Consider the following 19,924-nt stretch of genomic DNA (forward strand, 5'->3'; position numbering starts at 1 on the left):
CAGGGAAAATCATTAGTATGCTAATCTAGCTAGCCGTCATTTTAACACTGACCTTTGCTAACCTGCCTTTGCAATTTCAGGAACTATGTTTGACTTCTCTAAAAGTAACCTTAAATTGTGGTCTTGTAAGAATTCCAGAGCTGTATCCTTCACTCCTTCTTCTAATGAGGTTATGACCAAATGCTCATTATAATTGCTTTAGACTCCTTTTAATTTTCAAGCTTATTAATCATAAGAAGAGTTATTTAAAATTGCATAAATTAATCTTAGATTAAAAGCCCATCAAAGCCTCGAAACAATTAAGAATAAGTAGGATTTCCCTGGGGCAGCAAGTTTTATTTTAATATTGTAGTCAGGTGGATATCAGAACCTTGAAGTGTGGTAGTGATTAATGTATGCAAAATTTAAATGAGATTTTTTTAAATGGCAAATCTAAATCACATATTGACCTAACTGTAGGCTTTAACTGCATTGTCTGTCATATATTTAAACTGTTTACTAATCAACATTTTAATTACAGTGTGTGCTGGCAGACCCTAGGACAAATAAAATCTAGCATTTTAAAATGTCGCTGCAAAGTCTGTTACCCGAAAATCACAAGACTGTTTTATTGGGAAGAATGGAGGAGTGAGAAAACAGAGAGCTATCTTACTGCAGTGACCAAAGACTTGGCACAGACAGGCCTTACACGGGGGCTGCCTGGGGGCTCCCACGACACTCCCAGGCCCCGCCCCCACCTTGTGATTCTGTGGTCTGCAGCAGCGCCTCTCCATGGAACCGCAACTGCGTCTGCTTTGAAGCTGATGTAGTTTTAATTAGGGAAACACTTCCCTTCATGTGTTTGAGCCCTGCTTGCCAAGTGTTATTTACTTGAACAGCGTGCAGCCCTGGGGTCCCTAGGACCCCTCCCCTTTGGAGGTCACCAGAAATTTGATTTCCAGAAATTTGATTCGACCTCAGCCACCATCGGCAACCTTTTGTCTTGCCTTCTCCCCGACATCCTTGATCACTGCCTGGTTAAGCGAGCTGTCCCCAGGACGGTGGCGTGGGCTGCCTCAGTGTGGAAAGAATTTCCCTGTTTTACAAATACTCTGTTTCATTATTGAAGGAAGATGGATAAGGGGGTTACCCTGAACAAATTCTTTTGCCCCTTGAAACTTCAGTTTCTGCTTCATGGGAAAGGGGCCATAGTGTCCAACTTACTGTTTTTGTTTTTGTGCAAATACAGATAAGATAAAGCACACGAGGCACTTGGCATGGTAGTTGGGAAGTAAGAGGTTCCCTCAAAGTGTTTGCTCCTGCCTCATTACTTTCTAAAAGCAGTTTTTAAATTATGTTTAAGCATTCAAGTGGTATAGAAGGATATACAATAAGTAAGAAGTTAATCTTCCTCTAACCCCCGTCGTGGCCTCCAGCCCCACACTCCAGAGTTAAACACTGTCAATGCTAGTTTGTGTTTTCAGCCAGAATTTTTCGTGTTCCTTTCTCTACCTTGCTTTTTCACTTGTGTCTTTGAGAATTTCCCATGTCATATAAAAGCCTTCCTCATGCTTTTAAATGGCTACGTGGTATTCCATAACACGAACATGCCGTATTTATTTAACTGGGACCTTTTGGCCAATCCCAGATCTTTGCTGTTAAGACAGCGATCGTTCCCTTCTATATCTGTCTTTGTGCGCTGGCGTGAGAATGCCAGTTCCCTCACCTCCCCGACGCTGAATTACCAGACTTTAAACTTTGCCAGTCTGCTACATGGTAAATGGTATCAAGCTATCAAGCTGTAGTCTTAATTTTCTTTTTTTCCTCTCTAAATTTCTAGAAGACTCTTCTAAGAACCTGGTATCCTTTTTTTATTTTATTTACTTATTTTTAGAGAGAGGGAAGGGAAGGAGAAAGAGGGAGAGAAACATCAGTGTGTGGTTGCCTCTCCCGCTACAGGGGTCATGGCCTGCAACCCAGGCATGTGCCCGACCGGGAATCAAACCTCTGACCCCTTGGTTCACAGCCCGTGCTCAGTCCACTGAGCCACACCAGCCAGGGCTATAGTCTTAATTTCCATTCTCTTACTAAGTATGAATTTGAACACTTTTTCATATGCTTATTTGCCATTTGTAATTTTTTTCCACACATGTTGCTCATTTTTCTGTTGGATAGGTTGTCTCCTCCTTCATCTTTTTGAGCCTCGATCTCCCCACCTAGAAAGTGAGGGAGGTAGACTCACAGTCTCCAGGGCCTCTTCTGCCTCGCTAGTCTGTGGTCTGGGCTGAGTGTCCTTTGGGCAGCTTTTACGCTAGCAAAGGTGCCCGTCTGCTCGTGGCCTTGCTGAGCCAGCGTTGAGGTTGCACAGCCAGTAGCTGGGTGTAAACTGCAAGAGGGCTGTTTTCTTCTTTTGTTTAGTTGTGTATTTTCCTCTCTTAAAAAAGCAGGCTTGGAAATTACAAGGCAGAGAGCCGGGATTGAACTTCCTTTAAAGCTGCCTGTAGACATCAGGAATATTTATTTTCTCTATTTGTTTTAAGCCTGGGAAGACTGTGTGGTTTTCTCGACACTGTCCTGATGGAGCCCTGACCAGCAAGCGTGCAATGCCCCTAGCCCTAATGTGCCATTAATGATAGGTTAATGTACAGTATAATGTTTTTGGGACTACGGGTTTATTACACTTCTGAGTGTGAGGTCTTTCCACAGAGCGCCCAAGGTCCCATTGCATTATATCATGCAATAAAAACACCCTTTTCATATCACACACTAATAAACTGTATTTGAAATGCTGTCCGAGGGCACCGCCGTCTTGTCTGCGGTCTGTGCGCGGGTGCAACAGTTGGGACGCCTTTTCCTGTTTTGTGATTTAGCAACACGGAATTCTGAACCCAGGGAAGACTGTTCACTCTTGTTTTAAAGGGGGGAGCAAATTGGGTCTTCGGGCCTGAGGCTCAGCGGAAGCACTGCTCAGTAAGCGGTAAGGGTCTGTGCTTAATACTTGGACAGCAAGGCCCCCGATTCTCCACTGCCCATCCGACCACGTGGCGCGCAGCTGTTAGGAGAGCTGGTCCGGAGTCTTCCACACTTGGCCGTGCACGTGCATTAGGCATCACACAATGACCTTGGAAACGGAGTGTGAGTTCTGCCAAGTGCAGGCTGTTGGCAGTCGTGACTATGGAGCCACTTCTATGATAGCCTCTGTGCCAGGGATTACCCACGCACAGCCCTCCTGTGAGGCGGGTGCTACTCTCCTCCTTCTGCAGAAGACAAAGTTCACAGAGCCAGGGGCAAAGCTGCACCCTGGAGAATGAAATCCACAGGCTCCCAGGAGCCCCTTTCACCAAGAACTGTGGTCACCCGAGGGTCAGAGGGGTGGCCGGCTGGGGCAGGCATCCCCTCTTCAAACACCGCAGCCCTGTGCTCTCACGAGTCATTCAGCCCTTCCTGTGAGTCGTTGAATCAGATGGTTTTCTTCTCAATAGTTTGCTGGCAGCAGCAGAGCTGATTTTGAAGGTTGGGGAACTATGGAAAAGGAGACTCTTCTACACTGAAAAGAAAGAGGGCACCAGAATTTAGAGATGAGGCAAAAAGACTGGGATCGGAGGGGTTTGAATCTCCTGTTCTGTACTTTTATCCAGGGCGGACCACGGGACCTGTGCTTTGTTGGGCAGGGGCTGCTTCTCCCAGTTGAAAAGAGTGGGAAAAGAGGGACAGTGTGGGGTCCAGCAGCTGGGCTCAGGCCGGCCCCTCGACTTCGGCCTCAGCCAGCAGCCCACTCCTCACAGCCTTGGAGCTCAGTTTCCTGTTTATAAAATAATGTCTACTTCTGACAGGGCTGGAGATTGTGTGAAATAATGCAAGTAAAGTACCTCACTAGTCCCAGGCACAGCGTTGGTGCTCACACTGTCAGCTACTGTATTGCAGTTACTACCATATTATAACAAAGGACACAGGCTTTGGAGCTGATGTCCAGTTTGCATCCCAGCTCTACCTTTGCCAAATCACTTAGCTTATCTGAACCTGGTTTTCAAATTCACAAATTGGAGGTAATAACAGTAATGCTATCCAGCTACTTCTTGGGGTGGGTTATTACACTTGAATTAGGTAATGGCCTTGACAGTACTTTGTGAACTCAGAAATCCTACTCAAGTGCTGCTGTCTGTAAACATGCGTATTTCTCTCTCCAAATCAACATCAAGCTGGGTTATCTGTGAATAAATACTAGGTTGGCCAAAAAGCCCATATGGTTTTTTCCATAAAATAAAAGACACATTTTCATTTTCACCAGTAACTTTATCGCTCTGGATATTTTGAGTATGTCAGCTGTCTCCCACAGGGTAGAACATTGGTTGTTCTCAGTTAATGTCTCAATTCGATCACTATCAACTTCAACTGGTCTACCCAACCATGGGTCATTGTCCAGTGAGAAATCTCCAGCAGAAAGCTTTGCAAACCCTTTTTGACACAATCAGTCACAGCACCTTCTCTATACACTGCACAAATCTTTTTTTGCATTTCAGTTGCATTTTTACCTTTCTTAAAGTAATAAAGCATAATATGCCAAAAATATTGCATATTTTCTTCCATCTTCAATATTAAGATGGCTACACAACAATTCATTAACCTTGATAATCTTTCTTAATGCACACTGATATGACAGCTGTCACGATACAATCTAACAAAATTGTTCCAAATGAAGTTAAAGACAACTAAGTGCTACTAGAGCCATCTTACAGAAAAACTAAATGAACTTTTTGGCCAAACTATTATAAGGACAGCTGTTAAAAGATTGATCTGTTCCCCTCACCACCAGGGAGCATGTCTTGGACAAAATATAGACGTACAATAGCACAGGTCATATAAAAGCGCAGTTGTACCCCACGTCTTCATAACCAGAGAGAGGCAGAGCAGAGCGTGAGCGTTGTCCGCCCACCTGAGTGGGTGCATGGAGAACCAGTACTTGCTCTAGGTGGGCAGTGTTGGTTAGGACAGTGACGGAAAGGTCAGAGGACCACGTTGAGGGATTGAGTTGGTCTGGGGAGCCAAGAAGATGATGGGAAGGAAAAAAACAGAAGTTGCTGAGACTGTCCTGCAAAAGAGTGGACCTTCTGGCACTAGGCAAAGTTCCCTTAATTGTTATGAGGAAAGTATTTAAGTTTCAAAGGTAATTAGTTTGTCTTTTCAGGGTTATAGTGTTGGACTAAATCTTTTTGTTTTCAGATGTGGGGACTTGAGAACCCTTAGGTGAGCCTTTCAGGGGTTAAATCGGTCTTTAGGACTACCAGGACTGGAAAAATGTTACCCTGTGTCAAGAAAACCAGAAGTGACAAGTTCATTTAAAAAGCCCGGTTTGTCATTGTTTATCTAATTTTCAGAGTTGACACAGAAAATTAAACCAGCTGACACTCACTCTCCAGCCGTCTCCCCAGCTCATTTCCCTGGTCCTTTCCTACCTGACCTTTGCGAGCACAAAATGCTCCAAACCCCAAAATACAGCACTTCCCACTGAGTTTCCAAGTTGCCCTGCAGTCATGCCAAGATGCTGTCATAGGATGTCATCCATAATGGTACTAGGAAATAAAAAATCCGAGATGAAGTTATAAATCTGCCCTATGAGGTATTTCTTTTCTCCCTCTGCGTTGGCCATAAATCTTAGGAATAATCAAACTCTCTGCAGAGGCAGCCAAGATAAACTTGGGCCCTACGTGGCCCTGTCTGTCTCCCTGAATTCGGCAGGTCTGAGGGCTTGTCTGCCCAGCGGCATCGCGCCCTGCAGAGGGGCAGCTGAGCGGAGGGAGGCCCCTCACCGAGCCGAACACCGACCCTAAACCCACGGGGCAGCGCGTCTTCCCTTCAGCATCGCGGGTGAATAGGCTGCTGCATGTAAGGAAATACTCAGATAACTGAAGTTCATTCTCTTTAAAATCAGAACTTTCAAAAAAAAAACATTATAGGTAAGAGGTCTCCTTAAATGTATGACATGCTTCCTGTCTTCTGAAACAGATTGTGCCCCTCGGGACTTAGCGTTTTCACAGACTTTCTTCGGCTTATCGTCAGGGACACTGGCTACCGCCTGGGTTCCGCCTGGCCAGCGTCTGCTGGTGCTGACGCGTGTAGGCCTCGCCTCTCTGCCCTGGCTGACCCCAGGCTGGGGTTCCGTTTTGCTGTGAGCTGTTGCCAGTAGGTGTCACTTCCTAATTCTGCCCTTCTCCCTCCAGCAGACCTCCCTGCTCTCTCTGCCATTTGACCAACTTTTCTGCTTTATACTGGGAAGCCAGATACTAAGCTAGTTAGCATTGAGTCTGAAATACCAGAAAATTGGCTTGAATGAAGGCCCAAGGGACTAGCTAAAAGTAAGTTGTTCCAGTTTTAGTTTAACTTTCAGATTTTTAGTCTTAGCTAAGGGTATCAAATTATGGTGACCTGTCGCTATGTAAAGTGCCCCTAGGTTTGAAACTAGGCTGTCTCACTGAATAGGAAACAGACGGCTTGATAATGCTGCCTGTATTGAATAAATTGCCCAAGTTTGAAACAATATGACCACTTTGCTCTTGAATCAGTATTAGGGTAGACTTCGGATTGTTAAAGTTGTGTTGTTTTCTGAGGGGGCCAGCTAAGCCGTGGAGATGCCAGGGGAAGTTCTCTGGCTCCAAAACCCAATGACAGAGCCAGGCGCATAGAAGCCTCTCGTACATCCACATTGAATTTTATTGACTTGAAGTCTTTCTGCAAACCGGAGCAAAACTACCAGAAGAAGCAAGCTTGTAAATGAATTAACCGTCCTTCCTAACGGTGAAAACAGACTTCGGCTCCATAAGGGCACCAGCTTATTTGTGACCAGGTGAAGTGCACGTCCTCTGCCATCTCACTGCCTCGCGACCAGTGACAGCGCCTGACAAAGCACAGGGCGCACCGTGCAGCGCCACAGAAAACGCATTTCAGGCTTCCGTACATTTAATTTTCCTCAACATTACCTTGCAAACCACAGTAAATCAATAACAGAATAGTTAAGTACCACAGGTTCTTTGTGTTTTGTTTTAGAAAATATTGCTCAAGGCTAAAAGCGGGCTCTATTGATGATTTTTATTTGCTGCCGGGACACAAAATGATCGGAATTTTCAAATGGTCTGCTCCTTTTTGTGGCCTTCCTTACAGGGCGAGGTTTCAGATAGAAACGCTGGGTGCTGACAGCGTGAACTCTAGACTAACGGGTTTTTCGGGCCTGCAGTTAACAGAGCAGACGTGACGGCTTCGGCCTTGAGTATGCTCTTGTTTCAGACTTTCCGGAAGGGCTGCCCCAGCCAGCCCCTTGGGCACACCACACGCACCCCAGCAGGGACCCATTGCGGTGACCTGAGTGAGGCTCACGTGGTGGGGGCACAGAGCGCAAACCAGTAAAAACAGTGGCACTTCAGTTCAAGTTAACTGCCCGAGGTTTTGCTGTCTGATGGCTTTAGCAATTTTTTATCTGTTTTCGTTGTTGTTGATTTAATAGCAACAAAAAATTTCCACTTTAGCCTTAGTCTTTGAATGTTTTTTTTTTCTCCTTATTAAGAAACTAGAAAAGCTTTTACTAAGGTAGATCTTAAGAGATGGCAGCTTTTACTCAACTGGATGCCTCTCAAAGTCCGATGAGACAGTGGATGTGAGATGCTTTGAAAAGTTAAAGGTTCAGGGCTCAGAAGCTGTGACTCACCTCCTGGGGTGATATTTTGTCAGTGCTCCTTGGCACCTCTCAGTCACCACTGTGATGCCACCCTTCCCACTGCCCCCAGCGCACGCACACACTTGCATGCTCTCCCCCTCCGCCCCGTATTGAGTCATCACTGGGCATTTTCAAATATGCTGACTTCATACCATTCATATGGTATGTCATTATTTTTAAGTTTTTACCAGATTTGTGATTATGTGTCCTTTTATTGTTCTTGGTGTTTCCTTGTGTCCTCCCATTACCAATTTTGTCAACGGATAATACACTTTACTGTTTTTAAAGAACCAGGATTTTACTGAATTTGATCATCTCTTGATATCTTGCTATTTAATTCCTTTGTGTTTTTATTACCTGTTTTATGTTTTCTTTGGGTTTTTTGTTATGTTTATAATTTATTGAATTGGATACTTAGCTCATAAATTTTCCATCTTTTTTCCCTAATAATCTATATAAAGCTATAAATTGCCTTCTAGGTATTACTTTAGCTGCATCTCACAAATATTTATATGGAGTCTTTTTATTGTCATTCACATCTAAGTAATTTCCAATTTCAGTGAGGATTTCTTTTTTGACTCATGAATTACTTAGAAGTATTTGTTTATTTGCAAATGCTCAGAGGTTTTTGTTATCTTCTGGTTGCTGTCTACTTTTCGTGCACCATGGCCAGAGAACATGGTTCGTATGATATCAGACCTTTGTTATTTGCTGAGATTCCCATATTACATGGTCAGTTTTTTTCTCTTGAAAGGAATGTGTATTCGCTAATTGTTGAATGTACTGTCCTGTTTACATCCTGGAGATCAAACTTGTTGTGTTAGTCGGATATTTTATGACCTCCCTATTTTCTACCCGCTTCATCTATCAATTACTAAAGGAGTTGTGTGGAAAGATACTTTCTCCTCACAGGTCTGTCAGTGTTTGCTTTAAGGTGGTGATGTTAGGTACTTATGTCAAAATATTATTCCTTTATTTAAAAGTGTTTCTTTCATTTTTATGTGGTAACTCTATCCCTAATGTATTTTTCTTTAAATTTTATTTTTGTTTAATATTAATACACCTATGCTCTGTTCTCTTCATTAGTATTTATCTGCTCTGTGTTTTGCTGTCCCTTTGTTTTCATCATTTCTGTGTTTTATCTTGAATGAATCTAGGAAGTTTGTTGGTGTTTTTAATTTCATCTAAGGCTTTCTTTTAATTGATCAGTTTAATCATTCATATTTATTGCTTATTGATATACTTAAATATTTTTCTATATCCATCTTGTGCTTTCTACAATAATTTTGATTTTTTTCTCTTTTCCTCTACTCTCAGATTAATTTTTTCTTCCCCTTTATTCTTTGCATTGGTTTAGAAATTATATTCTATTTTTAGCCACTTATTGATCATCCCTGAATTTTTAACTTAATTTAGCAATACCTGAGGTGAATCACTAAATATACCCTCTTCCCAGACCTTAATCAACCTTAGGCTCAATCTCTTCCCTTTCATTTAGGTAGAATTAGTTTCAACTGCATATGACAAAAAGCAAACAGCCGCTGAAATAAGACAGCAGGGTATCTCCCAGTCATGCAAAAGAAGGCAGGAGGTAGAGCACCTGGACTACTTCAGCAGCTCCTTCTGTCTTACCAGCCAAGGGGCCCTTGAGCCCCAGCCAGCAGAAGTGAGAAAGGAAGCCTTGCCCCTTCTTTTAGGGACGGTTCTAGGAATTGGCACACAGCCTATATACTCACATGACATTGGCCAAAAATAGCTGCAAGGGAGCCAGGGGAGGCAGTTGCTTTGCTAAGTGACAGTGTTCCGTGTTCAAATCAAAATTCATATCACTAAGGAGGAAGAGGGAATGCCTGCTGAGAGGCACTAGCTGTCTCTGCCACAGCCCCTCTCTCCCCAGACAGGAGGACCTTAAGAGCATCAGATCAGCCCCTTCCTCTTACCTGTCATCACAGTTCAGGATTTTATTGTCACCTTGTTTTCAGATCTTTAAAATTAGTTATTACTATTGTTATCATTTTACATAATCACTGTTTATTTAGATGTATCCATGTGTTTGCCAGGTATTTATTCCTCACTGCTAGAGTGTCCTACTTCCTCTAAGTTTTGTTTTGGGTTGGTTTGTTTTTTCAGAGGTACGTTGAATTCCATCAATAAAAGTCTACGAGCAGTAAAACTGAGTTTTTGTTCCATGATTGCGGTCACTCTGCCCTGACTCTTGATTGGGTTCAGAAGTTTAGGTTGACAGTTTTCCCAGGGTCTTGAATTGTTCTGTCATCCTCTGGCTTCTACCCCGGCTGGTGAGAGTCTGCGGAGTGCCTGATCCCCGCCCTTTGTAGGCAACGGCGTCTGTCCCTCTGATTGCTCTTGATGTCTCTGGTGTTGGTGCTCTGCAGTTTCTCTGCAGTTTTGTAGGTATAGACTTCATCATACTTAGTCTACGTGGAGATCATTATGATTTTTGAGGACTCCAACAAGGCTTGGAGTCCTCAGCCTTATTGGAGGACTCTCCGTTGTGCACCCTCTGATCCTGACTCCCCTGGGCATCTTCCCAGCTCGAGACTGCCTGGGAAAGCTGGCATCCTCCCTGCTGGCCCCCCAGTCCTGTCTCAGTTCCCTGCCAGGGTACGCCCTACAGTTCCCTTGACTGGGCCAGAGGCACCACCCTGCATCTGAGATAACTCAGCTCTCTGACCATGGCCCACTGGAGTCATCCCGTGCCCCTCCCCATACCTCACTGCTCTGGTCCTGCGGCTGCCCTGCCAGCACAGCCCTGCAGTGACTCACAGAGACCTCGGAAAACATTGTGTTCTCTCGATGGGCCACTTTCTGACCAATTACTCTGTGTGGGAACACATAGATCTGCTCAGATGAAAGGTAGAGAGCTCCTTGACCTCCTCAGATGCCTGTATACAGTCCAGGATGGCTAGAGGTAAGCAATTTGCTGCTAATAATTGAATATTTGGGGAGAAACATCTATTTCTGTAGCAGTTGTGAAGAATAAACTCAAGGTTGATTGAGATGGCATGTCACAGCTGCAAGCCATTTCTGAGGTCTTAAAAGAAAATGAAGGGCTGGGAGGGACCCCCCGCCCCACCTCTAGCCATGGAAACGCTTTAGAAAGTCAAAGCTGGGAAAGCACAGTGTCAGAACAGGCTTTGCCTCGGAAAGCTCTGCAGCGTGGCATTTGCCCAGTTAAGCCAGGCTAGGTAGTCAGGCAGATTCCACACTGACCACACAGAGACAAGGCTCCCACCCACCTTACTGCCAGGCCCCCAGATGTGTTCTGTGTAGAGAAATAACAAACACCCCTCTGGCTGCCCAGCGTATGTCTGTGAGGCACCACCTGCAGACAGGCCCCTCATCTGGTCCTCACAGCCCACCCCAGCAGGAGGAGAGGGCAGTGGTGTTTATTTGGTGGGGGTAAGGGGGCCAGCACACAGCCGCAGGTGCTGAAAACCAATTGAGGCATAAGGCTCAGAAGGTGACAGAATAGAACTATCAGCTTCGCTTCTGTAAAGATCTGGATTGAACGGTGCTCACCTGTGTGGCCCAAATGGCCACACTGGGAATTTCACCTGAGTCCCAGTCAGAGGCGAACAACTGCAGGCCCCGTGGGGTTCAGAGCCTGCCTAGAGTGCAGGCCAGACCCAGCCCTCCCAGCAGGCAGGCCCCTGAGCCTGTGACCTGCTCCGTCCTTCCCCCAGTGTTGGCTCTCCTCCTCCCTGGGGGCAGGGCTCAGGCGTGTGATCACACGAGTCCTTCCTCGCGGAGGGGTGGAGCCGGGGAATGGAGGCCGGCCCTGTAGTCATCTCTCCTATAGGTGAGGCTTCCCGAGCCTCTCCAACTCCTGGGATAGTGGGAAGAGGTTTGCTGGCTCCTTGCATCACCCCACCTAGGGGCAGAGAAGAATTTTTATTGAGATGTCTGAGCTTCTCCTGCTGAGTCACTCCTGGGGGCCCCACCTCCTTCCCTGACTCCCCCGTTGATGAGCCTGGAAGGAAGTTGACCCAGGGGAGGATCACGTAACTCATATCATAAAGGCTGCCGCCGCCCTGCCACTCATCAGCAGTTCAGCAGACACCGGACATCTGTGCACCCTTCCATAAACCCCTTAACTTCTCTAACCGGTGCTACGTCCTGAGTGAGTAGGCGTCGGGTAGGTAGTTGTGAACCTGTAGCTGTGAAGAGCTTTCTATTGTGTAAAGTAATGCAGAGCCTCAGTATTGCTGTAGACAAAGGCAGGTTATTCTGGCATGAATGTGTTAGTATTCGTCATAGGCACTTCTTTATAAAGGCGTCCCTGAGACCTTGGCACTTGGAGTTGAACATAGATGTGTAGGTTATTTTTTTATTACATACAGGTAAAAAATATTCCTTAACAATTTGGATCAAACACCTGTAGAAGCCCCCCACCGCCGCCTCCCCTCCCACTAAATGGGTCTCGGAGGCCCCATCCCACGCTACCTCCTGCATTATTGCTGAGAAGGGACTGAGTGTTCCCCCTGCCACTAGGGCTGGAGCCCTGAAGGGACGTGCAGAGAGGCTTTGGACAAGGCCCACAGGCCCGGCCAGGAAACGCGAAGTGATGGGCAGTGCACTGACCGGTCCCCCAGGCTCACAGGCACTGCCCCTGCCGGCCTGCAGCGGCGGCTCATTGGGCTACTTGTTGTGGACTTGGCTGGTGTGTGACTGGACCAGGCCCAATTTCTTAAAACAGCCCGGTGGGTCCTTGGCATTCTCTCCCATGCAGAGTCCTCACTGGGAGAGGAGGGGCCTGGGGCCTGGGGCTGTCCCTGAGGGAGGGGAGTCCTGTGGACCAGAGAGGCCCACCCACCCGGCGGCGATGCAGCTCAGCCCAGCATCAGGCTTCCGGGGAAGCGCTGTCAGTCCACCTAACTTGTCTTTGGCAGCTGCGCTGTGCTTACCCCTCGGGGGATTCCCAGGGTAGTGTCAGGGTCAGGTGGGCTCAGAGGGTGGTGCCACGCAGCAGCAAATACGTGCGTGCTCAGGGGAGGCCGCAAGGTCCCATCCCAGAGAGATGGCGTCTCCTGGGCCGCAACAGGTGGAAGGGCTTCCTAGAAGAGGACCACCCAGCCTGTGCTCTGAGGGTGGGCTGTCCTGCCGGGCAGTGGCATCCCGGGCCCCGACTCTGAGCAGGAAGGACAGCGTGGAGACTGAGGACTCGGGCACGGTTGGGCTCTGAGGCCTTTGACAGGTCCTGTATCTTTCTGTGCTTTACCTTTCTCATCTATAAAATGGGAATAATTTTAATTCTTAATAGAGTTCCTGAGTATTGAATGAGTTATTTGACTAGAAGTGCTTGGCCCATACAACTTTGAACTGGGGGGACACAGGTAGGCCTTTTTGCCATCCCGACTTCAGCCTGTCCGTTAAAAATGGCTTGTTGAGCACCTGTAATGTGCAGGATGCTCTTTGTAAAGCGTACACATTTAAAGCTCACTGTCCCCGGCCTCGGAGAGCACAGTGGTGGGGCCCCGAGTGCGCACTCTGACTCGGCCGCTGTCTGGCTCTGGAAGCCGCCCTGTGAGGCGCCCTGCCTTGGCACCTCAGTTTCTTTCATATACAAGTGGGGGTTCAAGGTCACGTGCAGAGGTCAGGCAGCCAGAAGGCACACAGCAGGTGCTTGGGGAACACGCACACACCCAGGACACACAGACGGCTCTGTCAGGCCACAGGACCGCTAATTGAGAGCCTGCTCCATGCCAGGCCTGCGGCCACAGCAACAAGTTATTAAACGACTTCAATGCAGGGCATTCTTTAGGAAGTTATCTGAGAGAAGAGAGGTGTGGAGACCCCGAATGCAAACATTTCTATTTGGGAAGTAACTTGAAAACCCACCGAGAGCAGAGAGGTGTCAGAGAACGAACACCGGACTGGGAGTGCAGACACCTCGGCCCCAGGCAGCGCTTCCCTACTGCCCCAGGAGGGCACGCACCCCTCCCGTCCCCGCTTCCTGCAGCAGACATGCGGGGCGCCCCCACGCAGGGGGCGCTGGGCAGTGTCATGCTGTCATTCGCCAGGAAGGCATCTCCTGAAATGGGCAGGCAAAAAGTGGGGGACATCACTGCAGAAGGAGGGTCAGACCCCAGTGGAACTCTGGACGCCGCGCCCAGACGGAACAGAGTGTGCTGGCGACGGCGTCCCTCCTCACGGGGTGTTGGGTGCTCAGCAGCACCCTTCCCTGCACCAGCGGTTTTTGCCTCTCAGCTCCACGCAGGGGCGTCTGCACCAGGTGACTCCAGCCGCCTTCGGTTGTTGTTGACTCTCTCCCCCACCCCCGTGTCCCACTTTTGGATCCATCCTGCCTCTTACAGTCCCATCGTTTTCCCTTCATTATGTCCCCATCTTCTGTGGCGAAGTTTGTGGACCATAATATTCCAACCCGCACCAGTTTAAGTGTCACAATTGGCCCTGAGAGAATCGAGGAAATGAGCGTGGCTCCCACCACCTGGTGCGGAGGCCTATGGGATCATTCAGCGGCTCCAGCCTGGCGTGTGCCCTGCCAGCCTCTGCAGAGTGGCCGCTGACACGCTGTCCACACTGTCTGCACGGACACGGGCCCGGGTGTCCGGGGCAGCCACCTGGAGTGGGGGTGCTCCTGACAAGCAGCACGTGGATGGGTGTGCTGCCTCCAGGGAGACCACACCCAACCCCCACAGTTCCTTGTAGCGTGGCGGGGCTGAGAGCTCGTCCACACCCGTCTTCCTCTGCCTGGGAGGGACGTGCCTTTCACCCAAGTGTGGGGGCTGGAGCCCCCCTACCCGGGCCTCCGGGCCTCCCAAAGGGGGGCCGCAAGGCCAGCCCCTGGTCGCAGGTGCAGGCGACACAGGGTCAAGCATGGCAGTGGGAGTCAGGAGACTCACATTGTGAGTCCAGCCAGCCTTTTGCTCCTGTGACCTTGAACGGGCCCCTGAGTGTCTGCCTCCTCATCTGGTAGGTGGAGGCACAGCGCTGTGTGCACCTCCAGTGAGAGTGGGACTCGGTGGGGAAATCAGGACGGAGCCCTTGGCAGACGCCTGGTCCGCAGCACTCAGGCCACGGTGCTGCTGTCAGTCTGGGTGTTACCCGCTGTGCTGTTCCCACCTCCAGACAGGCTTCCCCAGACTAGCTAGCCATCAGGCTCTGTTTGCGTGCTCGCTAAACTCATGGGGAATCCTTGCACCGCACAGGATGCGAGGGGTGTCAGCCGTACTCCAGGGGGAAGGGGAGAGCACACCCCGCCTGGGTCCCAGGGAACACAGTCCAGCCCTGAGAATGTACCGGAGTAGGAACCAGAAATCTGAGTTCAGCCCCAGCACTTAACCAGTCACTTCACCTCCCCAGGCTCAGTGCCCTCTTCTGTGAAATGGGGCTGCCCTGCTTGGCACCCTGGGCTGGTGGGAGGAGGGATAATTGAGTCCGAGTCACCTGCCACTGCAACAGCGCTCTCCCAGTGTGCCCAGGGCACCTCAAGACTCCGTCCCACCTCTGGTCAGGCAGGGCTGAGTCACAGGGTGCAAATAAGGTCAGGGGAGGTGGCAACTGGATGTCGATTCTCCCTCCTTGCCACCCCAGGTCAGCCCAGGGAGAGCCCCGGCAGTGGGTTTGGGTTACAGAGACTTCTGATCCAGTCCCAGCTCCAGGAGCCCAGGCAGGTCGTGCATTTCCTCATCTGTGAAGTGCCCACCCACGAGACTTGGTGCCTCTGCCCTAGACTGTGAGGGGCTCACGGACCCTGCTGCAGGCGGGGCGGCCGCCAGGCCCAGGTACTTCCCGCGCTGCTTCCCTCCGGCAGCTGTCTCTGCCCCCCCCGCCCCACCCCGCTCCCTGCACACCAGCTTCTCGGTATGTTCAGTCATGTGGTGGTCCACACTGCCAGCAGCCCCCAAATTCACATGTTACCACCCTGGGTGCCTCCCCCCCCCCACGATGTCTGTCTGTCCCTCTCTGTGATTCCCCCTCTCACCTCTCCCAAACCAGCCAGCAGTAGCTAGGGACAGAACCTCTCATCCAGACCACTCCCTGGCAAGGCAGGGTAAAGCATCAGGGACACGCAGGCGATGGGAGTCACCTCCCAGCCAAGGAGGGCAGGAAAGGGACAGAGTCTCTCCCAGAGCCAAGGATGCGCACCCTCTCCTCCTCCCTCCCCCACCTCCCGGGGCACTTGGGCACAGTGCTCCCTGCAGCGCGGCCATCAGCCTTCCCGACTGGAGGAATGCCTCCACTCTCCCTCCCGCAGTTCCGCTCTGCTTGCTCCCGAGCAGATGATAGCAGAGATGGAGCATATGGGCCCCAAAGTCACCGGGCATTCTGGGAAAGTGACACCGCTACCCGGGCTTGGCGGGAGGGGCCCGTGGGCTCCTGAGCACAGCTTCTCCCTTTGTTCTTCACAAGGGCACAAGGTCGCCTCCCCCGAGCCTCCTGAAAAGGAAACACACACTGACTTCAGGAAGAACTCCCTCTGTCTAGGCAGCGCTGTAGGCAGGCAGGTGGAGGCTGGGCGTACATATGGGGGAGGGGGGACCTCTGAGAGCCGAGAACATGTGGGGGCTGGGCCTCTGCCGCCTCTGGGTCACCCACCCAAGCTGGTTTCCACCTCCCCTCCCCAGCAGCAGTCTGAACCAGGCCTGTTCCCTTGGGGTCCTGCAGGTATGTTCGGAGCCCCCACAGAGTGACGTGGGCGGATCACGAGAGGCGCCCGGCTGGGCTCCGGGCCTAGCTCCCTGATGGCCTCAGTGAGGCCCGGCCTTGGGCTGGGTGCCCTCAGCACTCTCCGAGCTGACTTTCCTCCCCCTGCACCTCTGACAGGTTCTGTGTGCCTCTGAGCTAGACCATGCAGCATTGTCCAGGGACGGTTTTCCTTGCCCGAACTGGGAAAGCTGGGCAAAGGGACACAGCATCAGCCCAGGGTGATGAGGCGTGGGCTTTCTTCCTTCCTATCCCCAGAGACACCTCAGGCCTAACCAAGCAGCTCCTCCCCTCCCCTGGCCTGGCGTCTGGGCACCTCAGCCATCTGAGCCCTGGGCCCACATCCCTCCCAGGCATGCGGTGAGCTCTTTTGGAAGAAGCTTGGAGCTTCGAGCATTTGGCCAGGGGCTGGCCGACCTCCAGGCCTGCAGCTCAAGACTGGCATAGGTTGGGAAAGCAGCCCTGAGAGCCCAGCTGGGAGCTCAGGAGGCAGCAAGAGGCCCAAGAAGGGGGCAGAACGCAGGAGGGAGCAGAGCAGCTGGAGCTGGAAGTTTCGAAGGGGGGAAGGAGCTGGGGGACGAAAGGCACAGGGAGCCCCGTGCTCTCCGCTCATCACTGCGGCTTCCTGAGTCTTGGGCTCCCGCTCTCTGTCTGGGGGGGGAGCTGCCAGGTGTTCAGTCCTTAGCAGAGAAGCCTCTCGGTGAGAAGGAGGGAAGAGAATGTTTTTCTGATTTTTTTTCCACCTTTGACCTGTGGCCAGCATGACCCTGTGGCCACCCTTGCTCTTTTGTGGCCTGCCCTGGGAACTGCCAGGAGGCCCTCAGATGGTGAGTGAGCATGAGCCTTGATTCTTCAGGGCAGCAGGGGCGGGCACTGGGCACTGGCTAAATATAACCCGGTCCGCCTGTGGGCTAAGTAGGTTAGAGCCCAAGACAGGCCCGCAGAGGCAGTACCGGCCCCTCTGAAATCCAGCCCCTGACTCCCCACCAGGAACCCAGGCAGATCTGCACACACCAGCACTTCCCTCCTCTCCCTGACACACCTGCCTTCCCTGCACTCGGAGGTGGTCACCTGTGACCTGCTCACAGGGGTTTAGACACAAAGAGAAACTGAGAGGGATTAACAGCCTCTGCCGAGTGACCTGTGGTCCCCGGGCAGCAGCTGGCCTAGAACACCCGCAGCTCAGGAGCCAGGCCTTGGCCGGCCAGCTGTTGGAGGGAGGCTGGGCCCAGGAGGGGCAGGCAGTGTGCAGTGGGGGCATCAGGCTGGTTGCAACATCAGAAGGCGGCCAGGCCCCAGGCAGCCTGAGGTGTTCAGTGCACGGCACTGCCATGCCCCGGGCCTTGGTCACCCAGCTGCGCAGCGGGGCCACCGGCTGCCTCCATGCCACAGAGGGCTGCTGGGGACAGGAGACAAGATCCAGGCCGAGGCAAACACAACGAAGTACAATGAAGTACAAAGTCCAGGGACTGCCTCTCACAGCCTGTTCCTCTTCTCCACAGGGCCACCCGTTCATCGTGCAGTTCAACGATGGGAATGCCACCGTGGTGTCCATGTGGGTGTGCAGGGCGCTGGAGGAGAGGCGGAGCCAGCAGGGGCCCCCCTGAGGCCTCAGTGGGGTGCTGAAAGCCAGGACTGGTCACCAAGGGGAAAGCCCACCTGTCACGCCCCCCTTCCGTTTGCTGTCTGCAGCAGAAGAGCTTTGCTGGGCCCGAGCCTCCTTGCTCTCACCCTCGGCTGTGCCGACAGACGCCCTTGCCTGTGCCTAGGGAGCCCTCCCGGTGGCCAGCCCTCACGGCGGGAGCCCTCGCCTCTCCAGTCGGGAGGTATTGACTGCGGGGGGGTCGAGGGTTGGAGGCATCGAGAACAGAGGCCTCCTCTGCCACCGCCCCTCTTCCTTCTTGCTAACACTTTTTTGTAAAGGGTCAGGTGCCATCAGCATCACTGGTGGGAATAAAAAGTATTACCGCTTTGTGACTGCCTCCCCCATGAGGTACGTGCTGTTCAGGGTGTCTGTCGCCCACCCAAGGCTGGGGGCGGGGCGGGGCTCCCACATCAGCAGGGGTATGTGGCGGTACCAGCCCCCCGACACCTGCCAACACTGGAGTGCTCCCCAACATTCTAGGGCGAGGCCCACAGGCCAGCCCACTGACAGACCCAAAACCCCTGCAGCGTCCTCGAGCCAAGTCCCTCGGCAAGGAGCCGCTGAGCCAGCAGCAGAGCCAGGACCTCAGGCCCAGGCTGTGGGCTCCCCATGGGACTGGGGTCTGCCCCACGGGAGAAGGCTGGGCTGTCCCACCTGCAACAGAGGCTCCGACACAGTGATCTGACCAAGAGGTGTGGGTGAGGGGGGCCCAAAGCACAAGAATTGGAAAAAGGCCCCCTGCAGGGGGGTGGGGGGTAAGTCTGAAAGGCCCTCTTCCACCCTCCACCCCCACCCCCAACACCCGCCCCTGTCTACAGCAAGCTGCCCCCACAACCTGCGAACCTCACTCGCCCCCGGCCCTTCACAGCTATCCTCTCTCCTCTCTGGTCATCTTCTCAGACTGCCTGCCAGGTGAGTGTGGCTACCACCCCGCTCCACAGACGGGAACTGAGGCTCAGCCAGGCTCGGGTTTCCGCATGGAGGTCTGAGTGGCGCCCCAGCCTGCCCAGCAACCACTGGTGCCACACCTGCCTCGAGAGCCGCCTCACCTCCGCCCTCCTGGCCCAAGGACGTGCTGGGACCCGGCCGGGATGCCTCCCTTTCACAGCCCACCCTTCTAGCCCGCCTGGAAGGCCCGCCATCCTCACCTTCGGAATGTATCAGTTGCACTACTTCCCATCCTACCCGAGGCCCCGTGCCTGGACCACTGAGGGCCACGGCCTCCTACCAGGCCCTGCGCCCCCTACCCGCTGCAGTCTGGTCTCCACATGGCTGTTGGAGGGAACCAGTGCAAACAAGATGGATCATGTCCCCCCAGTCGCAGAACCTCCACGGGCTCCTCTTTCACTCCGAGGACAAGCCGAAGGCCCAAGACAGGCCCATGTGACGCTCCACAGTCGGCCCCACCAGCTCGATCTCAACTCCCATCACCTCCAACTCACTGTACTGCAGCTGCCTGGCCTCCTCGCTGATCCTTGAACACCCAGGTATACCCCCATCGGGCCACGGAAGAGACAGCCAACTCCCCGGAGGTCCCGGCCCCTGCACAGAGCAGGGCTCTCACAGGGAAGCCACTACCCGGCCCGGGACAACGTCTCCTGGTCCCCATGCATCTAACAGGAGCCATGCGACTGGTGCTTGTCTGTGGAATGAGAGCAGGCGATAGGTCGCTTTCCGGTCAACAAGCCTAAGGTGCAGATGTGCCTTCTCCGCTCCCCCCTCCCCACCTCCTACTGCATGGAAAACATGCCTGTGGCTGGCAGGAGGTGGGGAGAGACTGAGCCACAATGGGAGGGGCCTGAGTGCCGACCCCCCACGTAGAGGGACGGCCAGCCAGGGAACGCCGGCGCCGGGCTGGTACGTGAGCTGGACCCACACCACTCGGCATGCCAGCACTGACATGGGCC

The 19,924-nt window shown here is 51.9% G+C and overlaps 1 protein-coding gene across 9 annotated transcripts in view; it reads left to right on the forward strand.

Annotated features, from left to right (window-relative positions):
- MAP2K5 (mitogen-activated protein kinase kinase 5) overlaps positions 1-18,349 on the forward strand; it is a 254,584-nt gene extending 236,235 nt beyond the window's left edge. For all 9 annotated transcript variants that reach the window (XM_036009526.1, XM_036009501.1, XM_036009506.1 and 6 more), the window contains one exon: positions 17,875-18,349. In XM_036009526.1, the coding sequence (XP_035865419.1) occupies positions 17,875-17,979 (105 nt within the window). In that variant the 3' untranslated portion in view covers positions 17,980-18,349. The remainder of the gene's footprint in view (positions 1-17,874) is intronic.
- Positions 18,350-19,924: the final 1,575 nt, after the last annotated feature.

Source organism: Phyllostomus discolor, chromosome 1 (genome assembly GCF_004126475.2).
Source record: "Phyllostomus discolor isolate MPI-MPIP mPhyDis1 chromosome 1, mPhyDis1.pri.v3, whole genome shotgun sequence".
NCBI classification, from domain to species: Eukaryota; Metazoa; Chordata; class Mammalia; order Chiroptera; family Phyllostomidae; genus Phyllostomus; species Phyllostomus discolor.